Here is a 13,820-nt window from a genome sequence, read left to right as displayed (position 1 = left end):
GTTCTGCATTTAGAATGCCTGGCTTACTATTTTTCTTGGTCTCCAGAATCTCTCATACACTACTTTGGAGGCCTCATGTGCCCACCTGTGTATGGGTCTTAGATATTGAAATGACTTGTAAACCAACAAGGTTTTCAAACAGACCCACAGAAATAGTTGTAGTTTTCTTTTAGGTTGTGCCAAAAAGTTATTTCCAGCTGATATACTATAGTTTAGATGCCTACATCAATGAGAGAATTCTTCTTATTTTTCTTACAGGATCAACTATTTTGTCCTTCAAAATTTTAGAAGTCCTTTGAGTACTGCAAAAAACTGTCAATTTATCTGTGAGGTGTTTCTTGTTTAACCTCAGTTTCTCATATTCTTCATTGCATTTTTATGTGGGATACATTAAACAGATGAAAGAAAGAAGATAATATGAATTATTACTTCTAGTACTCAGATCTGAAAACAAGAGGGCTGGTTCTTATTGTTCCCAAGATGCTTGTAAGTGGAATTCTCTCTCAAAGCTCATGTGTTTCTGCTAAGCACCCTCAGTGTTTGGCCCAGTACTCTCTTGTTTGGGATAGAAAACAATGTAAGAATCTTTACTTTGAAGTAGTTGAAAGTGGAGCAATTAAAAATATCTGTGGAAACAATTAGGATCAACAGGAAGCATATGGGGTTTGGTGTGGTTCCCCCCATCAATGCCTCGTATACAAGGGAATGTGTTGCTTGAGACCAATTGCTTTTACACAGTTGTTGACTACTTATTCAGGAAAGGCATCTTTGATTAATACCTTACAATTACTGAGGCACAGATAAAAGTAAAATTGTAGTTGTAACTGATGCTGTATGTTTGAAAAATGTAAATGCTAGTTAAGTAGTTCTCTTGCCACAGTGACAAAGTATCCAATGTCAGTCTAAACACTTTCTTAGCAGTTCATACAGTTCAATGGAGAGTTACTTCTCCCTGAACACTAAGCTTTACCAGATTGGTGCCAATGACTAAAATCCATAAATTACACTAATTGATTATTACATATACTTTTGTTCTTTGTCAGTCTTAGTGAAATTGTTTTATCAGTTTTATTTATCAGCATTTGCTGATCAATTTGGTGGTGATATCAAGTCACCTCTGTGTGAATCAAACCTCTGCTTACTATTGGTGTCCTATAGTGACTGCTGAAATACTGCAGTGCTTCAGCAAATTCTCTGAAGTTTGACTGCCCTCTTTAGTGTAGATATGTTTTTCATAATTCTGATAAAAGTGTTCCTCAGAATACAAAATTGGAACACATAAATCAGTGCTGTTTCTAGCATGTAATGCTTGTCCTATTGCAGAGCAGGCTTGTGCTGCCCTTTTTCTTTTCCAGTGAATAGAAGCTACCCTTAAAACCACTATGACCTATAAGTTTCTCCAGATTTTTCCTTTTTTTTTGGTCGTTTTTTTAGGTTCAGGAGGCTTTTCTCAATTTCCTTTGTAAGCGCAGTCTGTGATGTCCAAGTTCACTCTGTTCCTCGGGTTTGCATTTTTTAACTCACAAAACCACAAAGACTAGCTCAGTCCTTTGCCCAGGCTGGCTCCTGCTAAACTTCCTCCCTTCTCTCCCAAGCCCATACTCTGGCTTCTGCTTCCTTTAGGCAGCTGCCAGCACTTCATGGATGTCCTGGTGGGATAACAAGACATGGTCAACTGTGTGTACCTTAGCTCCTTGCGGAGCTCTGAGAATTTCAACTTAGCATTAACATAGCTCATATTTGTATTTTGGTTGCTGTTGTGATGGCAGCTTTTGCAGGGAAGACAGAACTTGCTTCACAGTGGTTGCTGAAGTGTTGCTTGTAGGTTATGCTGCAAAGGCAATTCAAGTGTGTAGCAAAGGCTACACAAAGTTGGGTAGTGACTTGAATAGAATGCAATGCAGCTGTATTAACAGGACTCAGACGTGTTCAGAGCTGTCCTGGATGTGTCTGCATAAGCCTACATGGATGCATTTAGCCTCTCCTGCCTGAGATGACAAGACAGAACTAGGTAGCTATGATTCTTTATAGTGTGGAAGGAAAACTGTACCTCTGGGGAGTAATGAAGCACCTTCTGATTTAGACATCTACTTAAGATTATACACATAATCCCTGCAGCCATACTTCTCCTTTAAAAAGAGCTGACATGACTGAGTTAGACTTAGTAGCTTGATTTGGGTGAGATAAATCCTAAATACCTTTTCAGTCATCTCTTTGCTTTGTGTGTGACAGGAGAACAAGGCAACTGCATCCATTATCAGGAGTGCATCCGCTTTGCAGCTCATATGGTGTCACTGAGTATCAGAGGGCTGCCTGGAGTGTTTATTTCTGTTTCCATGTTCAAGACAAAATTATAAACACATTCCCTATAACACTTTCTTTGATAAACAACATTACATAAACTTGTCTGCCCACTTCTTGCCTTTAAAAGGGAGACTAGAGGAACTGAAATAGGCCAGTCCTGTTTTATGCGCTTGCAACTTCATAAACCTCACTGAGCTGTCCCCACTCCTTGTGTGCTCATTGCTGGGGAGGGAAAGGGAGAAACTGGGGAGCACTGCACATCTGCTTGGGAAGTAGCAGAAGGAAGTTTTCTTCCCCATCTCCTTAAATGTGGAAAAACTCTTCACAGCTTATCATAAAATCCAAAAATAGTCACAGTTTGAGGATTACCTGCTATGGTTGTTACTGTGATGACTGTATTCCAGTCTCTGGCAATCTCTTTGCTTGGTTGAGTTCCACACATATTGCTGCATATTGGCATGTCATGTAAGGAAACAGTGCTTCCTCTGATTTTTAATAAGTACTCATTTGTGCAATTGAATATTTTTTGGAATGTTTTTTTTTTCCTGTATGATGTACATGACCTACTTGAAAGAGAATAAACGGGAGATGAACTGTCCAAACTGAATCAGGTTAGAACTCCAGCACTCTGACTGCAGTAGCATTAACACTCCAGCAGTGCTAAGCCTTTACACCACCTGCTTTCCCTGTTTGTGTTACACTTCTTTTCCTGTGCTTGCTTCTATTGGCCTTTTGCTCTGACAGGCCCAGTGACTCATTCCTCTGGTGTGTCAGTCTTCTTGACAGACTCTCATCCTTTAAAACACTCTGTAACTTGCCTCTTAATGGGAAAAAGAAGTATTGGGGCTCAAGAAGCAGGCATCCATTTGACTTTGCTTTTTTTTCATGGTACAAAAGACAGGACTGTAATACCAGCATCAGATGTTCTAAGTTTGTGCATATGAAAAAGTTGCAGGGAAGATTTTGGTCTCCTGTTGCTGTGATTTATTTTGCCAGGTGTGCAGCAACTCAGCTAAGGAAACCATATGTTTCTCTGGCTTCCTACCAAAAAACAAAACCTTTTCATTTTTTTTTCCTTAGGAGAACCCAAAACAACTAAAAATTGAAACTTTAAAACTAGAATCAAAATAATTATTCAACTAGCTGTATAAGGTTGGCTTGGTATTTATTTTCTGTATACCATATTGCTTTGATGTAAATTAAAAAGTACATGCTCAGGTTACACAGATTAATTTGCTTGGCATGGCAACTTGCACTACAAAGGCCAGAGTCCAGCTCAGCTGTATTAAATAGGTAATATATTTTGTTTAAAGTTTCAATTAAAGCCTGAGGTCAAAGTCCCTGTGGGATCTTGAACACTTTAATGCCAATATTAGGATTGCTTAAGGATCAGCCTCTGCTCTAGATGTCTTTTGCGTTTCTTGAAATCTGATATTGTACAGTTGATTGTATTACATTGCTTTTAAAACCACACTAGCCCACCTGCTACAGTAATTCATACTCCTGACAGTTAAGTGGTGTGAAGTAGACCATGGAGGCTTTATTTTAATACCAAACAGTAACAAGAAAGATGGTGGGGTGGCATTGTTCAGGTTTAGATTGGCAAGATACTGTCATAAAGACAAATATCTTGGTGGTTCTTCATCTGCCCTTGCTAACTGACATCTCAGTGTCTATTTTGAAATGCACTTCAGGTAAAGCCTTAAAAAATTATTTTTGAGAAATGCAAGTCACAAAAAAGATAACATTGCAGGAGTGAACACAGTTAATGATGCCCCAAGTTTAAATTTCTCCTTGTGAATCTGCTGGATTGCACATGGACAGAAAACAAATCATACGCAAATGTACAGTCCAGAAAAGGGGAGCCAGATTTTACATCTGGTGCAGAGTACAAAGGCTTAGCATGCAGAGAGACTTTCTGTGTTGATGATTATAACATAGCTATCACTTTACTTGATTATGCTTTTGGGTGGATGTGGCTGTTTCTACAAACCTGTTAATATTGTTAAGGCTCCTGTCCCATTTGCCCCTTGCTCCCATTAGATGCTTTCTTATTGAATTATTTTGAAATAGCATTTAGAACTCCAGGAAACCCTTTGGTATAGTTTTACTGTGTAACACTTAATTTATAAGACCCAAAGATGATTAAGCTGTGAAATACGTACCCCACATCATAACTTATGCAGAGTATGGTACCTGCACTTATCTAAGCATTAGTAATCAGTGTGCTTCTTATGCATCTCATGAAGTTTTACTAGTAATTTCTTACTAAGTGTACATTACAAGTTTTTCTTTTCTTTTAAAACTAGCTTGGATGGAAAAAGGATTTTTTTTCTTCCATATGTACATTTTATTACATATTCCATGGAAAGAAGAATGGTGTCCTCTCCAATGGTGATGGGAATAAAATGCTGGGCTTCCTTCTCTCCCCCTTCCCACCCTCATTCTGATACTTTAGCCCTTCCCCCTCTGAGACTTTGCAGACTGTGGTAGTTTATATCTGGTGTCCAAAGCTAAGTAGCTAAGCGCTGCATCCAGCTGGCAGCCAGGCCCTGGTGATGTTCCACAGAGCTCAGTATTAGGGCCAGTCCTGTTTAATATCCTTGCTGATGATCCGGATGAGGGGATTGAGTGCACCCTCAGTGGGTTCACAGATGACATGAAGTTGGGCTGGGGGTATGGATCTGCTGCAGAGCAGTAAGGCTTTGCACAGGGACCTGAACAGGCTGGATTGGTAATAGCTCAAGGCCAATTGTAGGAGATGCAGTAAGGTGAATTGCTGGGTCCTGTACTTTGGTCACAACAACTACAGGCAGGGGGGAAGAGCCCCAAGGAAAGGGACCTAGGAGTGTTGGTGGCCAATAGCTGTACAAGAGCCAGTGTGTGCCCAGGCATACTGGCTTGCATCAGAAATAGAGTGGCCAGCCAGACCAGGGAGGTTATTGACTCTCTGTTCTCTGCACTGGTGAGGCCACACCTGAATCCTCTGTCTAGTTCTGGGCCCATCACCAGAAGGAAGGTATTGAGGTGCTGGAGAATGTCCAGAGAAGGGCAGTGGAGCTGATGAACGGTCTGGAGCACAAGTCCTACAAGAAATGGCTGAGGGAGCTGGGCATATTTAGCCTGGAGAAGAGTCAGGAGAGACTTTATTGCTCTCTTCGGCTGCCTGTTGTAGCCAGCTGGGGGTGTGTCCCTTCTGCCAGGCAACCAGCAGTACAAGAGGAAACAAGAATGAGCTGTACCAGGGGAGGCTGGACATCAGGAAGAATTTATTCACTGAAAAGGTTGTCAAGAATTGGAATGGGCTACCCAGGGAAGTGGTGGAGTCACCATCCTTGGAAGTGTTCAGGAAGTGACTGGATGTGATACTTGGTGCAATGTATGATGAATGTTGATGAATGTTCAGTTGAAGATTGGACTTTGATGATTGATGTCTTTCTCAACCTAAATGATTCTGTGATTCTATGATTCTGAGTATGAATCTTAAATCTGATTGCAGTGTCTCCTGGTTTTTTGACTTTGCTTTGAGGGAATCAAGCTGGGTAGGAAGGTTACAGCAGTGGATTGCTGGAGATGGTAATTAATTCAATGTTCGAGAGCATGTTTGGTTTTTTTTTTCCCCAGGTTCCAAGATTTTCTTAGTTTTAGCTCTTTGAACTATTGATATATATATTAGTGTGAAATGTTTGAGTTTTCTCAGGTAGGAATCTGAAAAAGGTGATTCGAAGGATGAAGTGCTTTTTTATTTTAAACGGGCAGGGCTTAATATGAAAATAAGTGTAAACATAACATTTGCAGACCAAAAATATAATCCAATATGGAAAATGCACTACAGGCATCCCAGTTAGGCATGATTCTAATGGAAAGTGCTTCTATGAATAAAGTTTTAAAGAAACCTACAAGTGGCATGAAATGAAATTACCTATCTTGTGTGAGCTTCATGCCTCTATTTTTGTCTTCTTTCACTGGAAGTCTTTGTACAGAAGGAAACAACTGTGCAATGTCCATGCTGTTCCATGTTGCAACTGATGTTATTTTGATGTCCTTAATTTATATCTGTTTTCTACTATAGGTATTTTCCTTCAAAAGTAGCTTAGTGGTGTAATTAAATCAGATAAGGCTTTGCTTCAGCTAATTAAGGCCTGTAAGAATTTGTTCAGGCAAAGTAAATGTGGATTGACTCCCATCCATCATAAAACCTTGATAAAATACAATACATTCCTTGAAATCTTAAAGGAGATTATTCTGTAAAAGGAAAAAAGAATTGAGCCACAATATGCTTGGTCTATGCCAAACTTGATGCTCACTATGTTCACATGGTTCAGCTGTTTCAGGGAAGATGTGCATGCGCTGCATATTTATAACCAAAACTGTTAATCTGTTGCAGTAGATCTTATACATCAGTATAGTATAACATCAAACTGTGCTTCCAGATTTATTATGTTATTTTATGCACTGGTACCAGAGGGAAGAAAGAGGGAAGTCATATATCTAGAGAGGTGCATTTTTATGGTAAGCACATCTGCAGCCTTAATTTGCACAAGAAAGCTGCACGGTTACATTATCAAAGGCACAAACTCCTTGTGGTATTGTAGCACACAGGGATGCAGACCTCCCCATAACTGTCCAATTCTTTTATATTCCCAATTAAAAGAAATAATAGAAAAATTAAATTTAAATCCTGATGGAATGTATATGTTAGAGATTTTTATTTTCAAAGGGCATCTCCATCTTCCTTTGTGTTTTGATACATAGTGTCTTGTCCATGTCAAATTTTATGTTTCCTATATTACAGTTTTACTACCCCAAAATTGGAGGGGCTGACAGCTAGCATAAATAAGGATGATGCAAGGCAGATTTACCATACATTGTCTCCTTTATGGAGATAATTTTTCAGATGTCTTTTCAGCAGTCTCTTCTGGGGTTCTTAAAGGAGGAGCACTAGAGGGACATATCTTAATCTGAAAGAATGGTTACCTTTCACCTGTGGAAGTACAGTGCTTTTACATCCACAGTTCTGTTGGACTTTCTGAGTAGTAAATCTGGCATGCTCCCTAACAGGATATGGCCTTGGCATGACTAATTGCATCTGAAACAGAGAAATCACTAAATCAATAGATGAGATGTTTAGCTAGAACCATGTAACATACATTCATATAAATGCTACCTAATTTTGCTTTTTAACAATATGTGGTATGTGTTGGAAAATCTTGTGTCCTTTTTTAAAATTTATTTTTCTAACAAACAAATTCCATTTAATTGTGAAGTAAAATATAAGTCTTTAGGGGAAATGGCTGCTAGCAAGCTAATCTTTTATTAGCATTATTATTTAATATAAACATTTAATTTTTATTATGATTGTTACGGGGTTTAAGTTATTTTAAATTATATGTTAATTATTGTTAAGGCTATGTTTATCAAATATATTTAATTACAATTAATATCCTGGCATGATTTTAGTGGTGAGTTTTTTGCTAGTTTATTATTTTTGTGGGATTTAATTTTATTTTGGAATATTATTTTTACATTCCAAAGATTCTGAGGAAATATGGGAAAATACTATTGGTGAATGGTAGTTTTGCAAGTAGTCTATCTTTGTGGCAAATAAAATCAACTTGAGTATAGGCATTTAATTTTGGTGGTGAAAATCTAGCTAAAAGGTATCCCATTTCTGATTTCTTTGAAAGTATTAATAGAAATGTCCATGAACTTAGTATGCACTTCTTTAAATGATGTTTCAGTTGCATATTAATGTTTTTCTTGCACTACATTAGTAAATGAGAATTACAGTTTAATAATCTATGAGCTTTCTAGTAGAATAAGACAAGAAATGGGTTCATAAAACTCAGAAAATATTAACTGAACTAACCCCTGTGAAGCTGGAAACAGTTTTGAAATACTGATTGGTCTCATTTTACTCCAGTCATCTATTGAATTTATTGCCACCACTCATTGTGCAGGCAATGCTGCATGTCTGTGTGTTGTACAGATTAGGGACTGGAAATAACTGACCATTTATAGCTTAAGGTTTTCCCTGCCATGAATTTCTTTCTCTGTCATTGTTACCTCTGTTGAACTTTACAGATCTGACAAGGTTTATTAATAATGTGTCTGTGTGTGATCTTTCAGACTTCTGGCATGAGATTTGAAAGATTTTACAAAATAAGTAATTGTTAAGGTAAACATAGAAATCTGCTTGCACGATTGTGTATTTTCTGCCAATGGACACTTGTTATCTTTCTAATGCCTAAATCATTTGTGTTGCAAGTTTATAAGAATGCATGATTGTAAATGGCAAATATTATTTTTCTTATTTTAATCTCAGACAGGCTAATGCATCCTGAAGTACAGCAATCAATCCATACATGTTTTCTCTAACATTTGGATGGAAAATTATCTCAAGGTGGCATAGGTATTACTAAATTGCATCAGCCTAATGCATACATTCACTTCATTGAATTAATTGTTCAGTTACCTGTTGCTTGATTCTATTTTGGTAGAAAATAGAATGATCTATAAGATCATTCCAGACCATAGAATTCTATTCTATGGTAGACCGTAGAATTCAATTCTAATCTATTCTAGTGGTAGGAGCTGATGTCAATTTTCAACTTTTTCTTTTCTTCATTTACAGGATGGCATTTATAACAGACCCCCTAACAGTGCTTCCTGCTGTAGCAGTCTATGTTCTAGTTACTTATAATATAGGAATTCTTGATACAGGTTCCTCAGAAAAAAATGTTCAGCTATAGAGAATTACTTGCAAAGAGTCACAGAATCACACAATCAGCTGAGTTGGAAGACACCCACAAGAATCGTTAAGTCTAAGTCCTGGCCCTGCACAGCACTATCCCCAAAAGTCACACCATGTGCCTGAGAGTATTGTTCAGACTCTCCTGGAACTCTGTCAGGGTTGGTGCTGTGACCACTTCCCTGGGAGCCTGCTCCAGTGCCCAGCCACGCCCTTGGTGAAGAACCTTTTCGTGATATCCAACCTAAACCACCCCTGACACAGCTTCAGGCCATTCCCTCGGGTCCTGTCACTGGGTACCACAGAAAAGAGATCAGTGCCTGCCCCTCCTTTTGTCCTCCAAATGAAGTCATGACTGCCATGAGGTCTCCCCTCAGTCTCCTCCTGGCTGAACAGTCCAGATGACCTCAGCTGCTCCTCATACAGCTTCCCCTCAAGGCCCTTCACCATCCTGAGTGTCCTCTGTTGGGCACTCTCTATTAGCTAACGATCTTTCTTATATCATGGCACCCAAAACTGCCCCCAGCACTCAAGGTGGGGCTGCCCCAGTGCAGAGCAGAGTGGGACAGTCCCCTCCCTTGCCCAGCTGTGATGCTGTGCCCGATGTCCCCAGGACAAGGCTGGCCCTCCTGGCTGCCAGGGCACTGCTGACCCAAGTTCAACTTGTCATCAGCCAGGACCCTTTATGCAGCACTGTATTCCAGCCTTTCATTCCCCGGTCTGTCCGCACGTCCAGGGCTGCCTCATCCCAGGTGAAGACTCTGGCACTTGCCTTTTGTCAGCTTCGTATGGTTGGTGATCTCTCATGTCTCTGGTTTGTTGAGGTCTCTCTGCAGAACCTCCCTGCCTTCAGGGATGTCAACAGCTCCTCCCAGTTTTCAACTGTGAGGTTCAGGGAAATACAGTTTCTTTCTTTTCAGTTCTTAACAGTTTCTTTCTTTGATGTTTATATTGAAGATTGACATATTGTAGCTTTGTTTATAGATTCCCCCCCCCCCCAAAATATCCTCAAAGTTTTAGGAGTTTAGTTTGTGAACTCATTGAGCTCTTAAAACCTATTAAAAATTGAATTTTCAAGTACTCTAAGGTTTTAAATCTCTTCTTATATCAGGATCCATCATGAAAGATAGATAAGAACCTTGGATCCATTTGATATTTGGCAGTGCATTCAGCCTTTACTACCCACAGATAATAGCTCCATCACTTATGTCTGCTTACATTACTCTTAAAGCATCTTGTTGTTAATTACTTGAAACTCTGCCAAGCTGTAACAGCTTGGGGTGAATTTTCCACTTAAAGAAAAGGACAATATGGATTCCTCATTTCCTGTATTCTAATGAAGCAAGGGGCTCTGGGAGAAATAGTATGCAATCAAGTAATTAAACATTCTACATTAAAGCATGCAGCTTGGAAGAGGAGTTGAGGGGAGCATAAAGCTTGACTTCTGGCTTCTTCCATCCTTTCTACACTTAATGGCCTTGTTTTGTGCAGATAAAGTATATTGTTGGGTCACTTACTTGTGACTGCTGACATAGTGAAAAGATCACATGATGTTGCTGTCACTGAATGTGATGTTCATGTTCTTTTGGGATTTCTTACCTCTTTGGACTTTTTTTTAAAATTTAGCCTGGAATTTTTTGCAGGGAATTGTTCTGTCTTTTTGGCCCTAAACAGCAGCAGAATTACCAAAGTGCTTCTGGATATCTGATATCCAGACCAGTGCATGAGTATGAAATGCTCAATGTAGAACTTTGATTTAGAACAAGTAGACTTTTTTCCCAGACAGAGATGCAAGCCTCTAAATACAGCAGGCTTGTTTGAAAAAAGTCTGTTTGTTAACAATCATGTTGGTTTCTTTTAACCTTGGCTTAGCATGACTTCTGTCTCTACATCATGCTTATTTTATCTGTGATCTGAAGTTTGATCATTTTGCATGCACCATGCCCTAACTCCTGAAACTCAAAACTGACTTGCCACATTTTGCCTGGTGTCCTTCTCCTCTGGTGACAAAGACATAAAAAAAAATCTGACTTGGCCTTATCCAATTTTCTTTTGTGAAGAAAATCTTCCACAGCCTCTGTAAATATTCAAGATAAAGAGATAAAACTAGCTCCCATGCTATGAGTTATTTTTCCTCTTTGACAATCTTTATGTCCAAGTTTTGAGGGTGTGGTAGTTGACTTCAATTCTTGATAAAAGAACTTTGGTTCCTCTATCTCCCTGGTACCTTCACAGTTATTAATTTCCATGAAATGCAGAACTGGAGGCTGTAACTCACCTGGAGGCAGCCTTAGCTGATCTTTACTTGGGTGAGGTGTACTCTTTTGATCCTCCAGGAGTAGCATTTGATAACCTGTGTCTTCCTAAGTTTTGGAAGATACTTATTCATTTATTAGAAATGGACCAGCTGGTGGGATGATGAAATCCTGAATCTTCAAGTGGCATTTTCAGGTTGTCATTGATGCAGGAAAGGGCACATTTATATCCAGAGTCCTCGTGAAAGAGCTGTGTAAGTGCAGAGTTAATCTGAAAGCTGTTATTCTTCACCACTACATACTTGTTTCATATTTATTGTTTCCAACCTTTGAGAAATTTGTTTGCTTCTTCAAGAAGCAAACATTGAAGCAAAGATTGAAGAAAGAGACTTTCTTGCTGTGTATGCTAAACTCTTTCGCAGAAACTTCATGACTACAGTTATCTAACGCTAATATACAATATATAATATATATATAAATATATAGCATCCCATTCATATATTGCTCTTTAACATTCCTCGCCTCAGCCTCTCATTGTAAAGGATTTCACCTTGAAAAATGTCCAGTTTGTCATTTTGTATGTGGCTTCGTAAGATTAGCAATTTTAAACTAATAGATGCTATGTTTTAATTTAAAGAAGTTGTGGTAGATGACCAAATATAGCTGCATTCAGAGATTAGTTTTTTTAACGACTTGCCCCTCCCATCGATATACTTTCAGGACTATTGTCTTCTACTACCCTAGTTTTTGGTTCTTGAGTTATTATGATTAAATGCAAACATTTCCATGTTCTCCCTGCTATTCCATGCTTTGCAATGTAGACCAATGGAAAAGAAGTAGCTTTACTAAAGTAGATGAGGTAAGATTTCTGTTACTTTGAGACTTTTGACTAAATCTTAGCAAGTGGTGCTCTCTCTGGCAATTTTTTTCCAACAATAGTTTTCATCTCAGCTATGCTATTTCAGCCCTAATAAGGCCTTAACTTAATCTCCTCGCTCAAGTTTCTCCAAGGTTTTTTGTGTGTGGGTGTGGTTGCAAGTGTTCAAATCACTTTGCCTTTTTCTAGATCTCTGCACAATTAAAACATAGAAATTATGTGATAAACAAATTATGGAAATCTTGAGAAATTTGTGGCATTCTCACTAGCATTTGCTCGACCCTGCAGGAGAAGCCTATATGAGAATGAGCCGGCTGCCTGAAGCAGAGCACTGGTACGTGGAGTCACTGCGATCCAAGAGCGACCACATTCCAGCCCACCTCACCTATGGAAAACTGCTGGCCCTGACGGTGAGTTTATCAGCACCTCCTTTCGGTAGGTTAGGTAAAGGAATGGGAGAGCTTTGTCCTGAAAATTGCTTATTGCCTGTTTGTCACACTGTTTCAGTTATTCCTTTTAATTAAGGACTTTGACAGCATTGTTTTTTGGGTTTTTTTTGTGAGACATTGCCTCGATTCTTGAGATAGTACCAACTCTGTGCTGGAAAAAAACCCGTTGTAGTGGCACAGGAACTTTGTAAAGCACAGTACGGAGTTCTCTTGATAAAGCCTTTGTAAGTTCTTTGGATGACAAGTAATGGAATTATTCTGTGAGATATTCAGTGTTTGACTCAGAGCTGTTGGAGCAGCCTATGGCTGGGTGTCACCTACACTTTGTGAATAACATCTTGTGCTTTGAATTTGCACTTCTTTAGGAGTATCTCTTTGAGCGTGTGAAAGGAACTACTGAACTATGAAGAGCTAGTTCTAAAAAATCAGAAGAGTTGGACTTCTTTATTTCTGTAAAATTTACTTAACTTTTGGCTGCCAGTGTCCTTGTGGCTCCAGCTAAACTAACCCCCTTTGATAGTTATAGCAAAGTGCCAGTCCGTCTTTGATGTTCACACATTTTGAAAATGAAATGGATTTCTATTTTATTAATTCAAATAGTTCTGTTTTTAAACTGTCTTTCATTTGTTTTTCATTTCTCATTCCCATTTTTCTTTCATTTTTATCTGTTCTACGTTTGGTTTCCTTGTTTACCTTCGTGGGTTCATATTTGCTTCCTGTGCTCTACTGATACACCTCTTCATGGTTATTGAGTCCCTGTGCCTCAGTCTGAATATTCCTCCATTGAAAGTTCCTCAACTATTCACCTGGTGATAAACTTTTTTCTATGGTCTTGATTGTGCTGTCCAGTCTTCAAGCCAAAAATGTCTTATTGTGGAGCACAAGATGATTAATTTCAGGAGATCCATTACTGCTTTAAAAGTATCTGAATTTAGAAAAGGGGAAGGAATTACAACATAAGTTTTCTGTATGAGTAACAGGTGACAACATGGTTTGAAAGACTTAAAAATCGGTCTGTGTTACTATGTAATATTGAATGCAGAGTTTTAAAAGGTGCATGAAAAGGAAGGTTTTAATGTTAAATGGAAGTCGGGGTGGTAGTGTTATATCCCCATTGCCTGTCAGTTCCATGTCCTGGAAAGGCTTTTTTTTTGAGCTATTTCCAGTTAAAATTGCTGGGATAT

The 13,820-nt window shown here is 38.8% G+C and overlaps 1 protein-coding gene across 1 annotated transcript in view; it reads left to right on the top strand.

Moving 5' to 3' along the window:
- The window catches only part of TMTC2 (transmembrane O-mannosyltransferase targeting cadherins 2), a 235,952-nt gene that overhangs the window by 166,544 nt on the left and 55,588 nt on the right, over positions 1-13,820 (top strand). Inside the window, exon 8 of the mRNA XM_063154949.1 lies at positions 12,476-12,597. Within this exon, the coding sequence (XP_063011019.1) occupies positions 12,476-12,597 (122 nt within the window). The remainder of the gene's footprint in view (positions 1-12,475; positions 12,598-13,820) is intronic.

Source organism: Melospiza melodia, chromosome 4 (genome assembly GCF_035770615.1).
Source record: "Melospiza melodia melodia isolate bMelMel2 chromosome 4, bMelMel2.pri, whole genome shotgun sequence".
Classification (NCBI taxonomy): domain Eukaryota; kingdom Metazoa; phylum Chordata; class Aves; order Passeriformes; family Passerellidae; genus Melospiza; species Melospiza melodia.
This window is presented reverse-complemented; position numbering and strand designations above follow the sequence as displayed.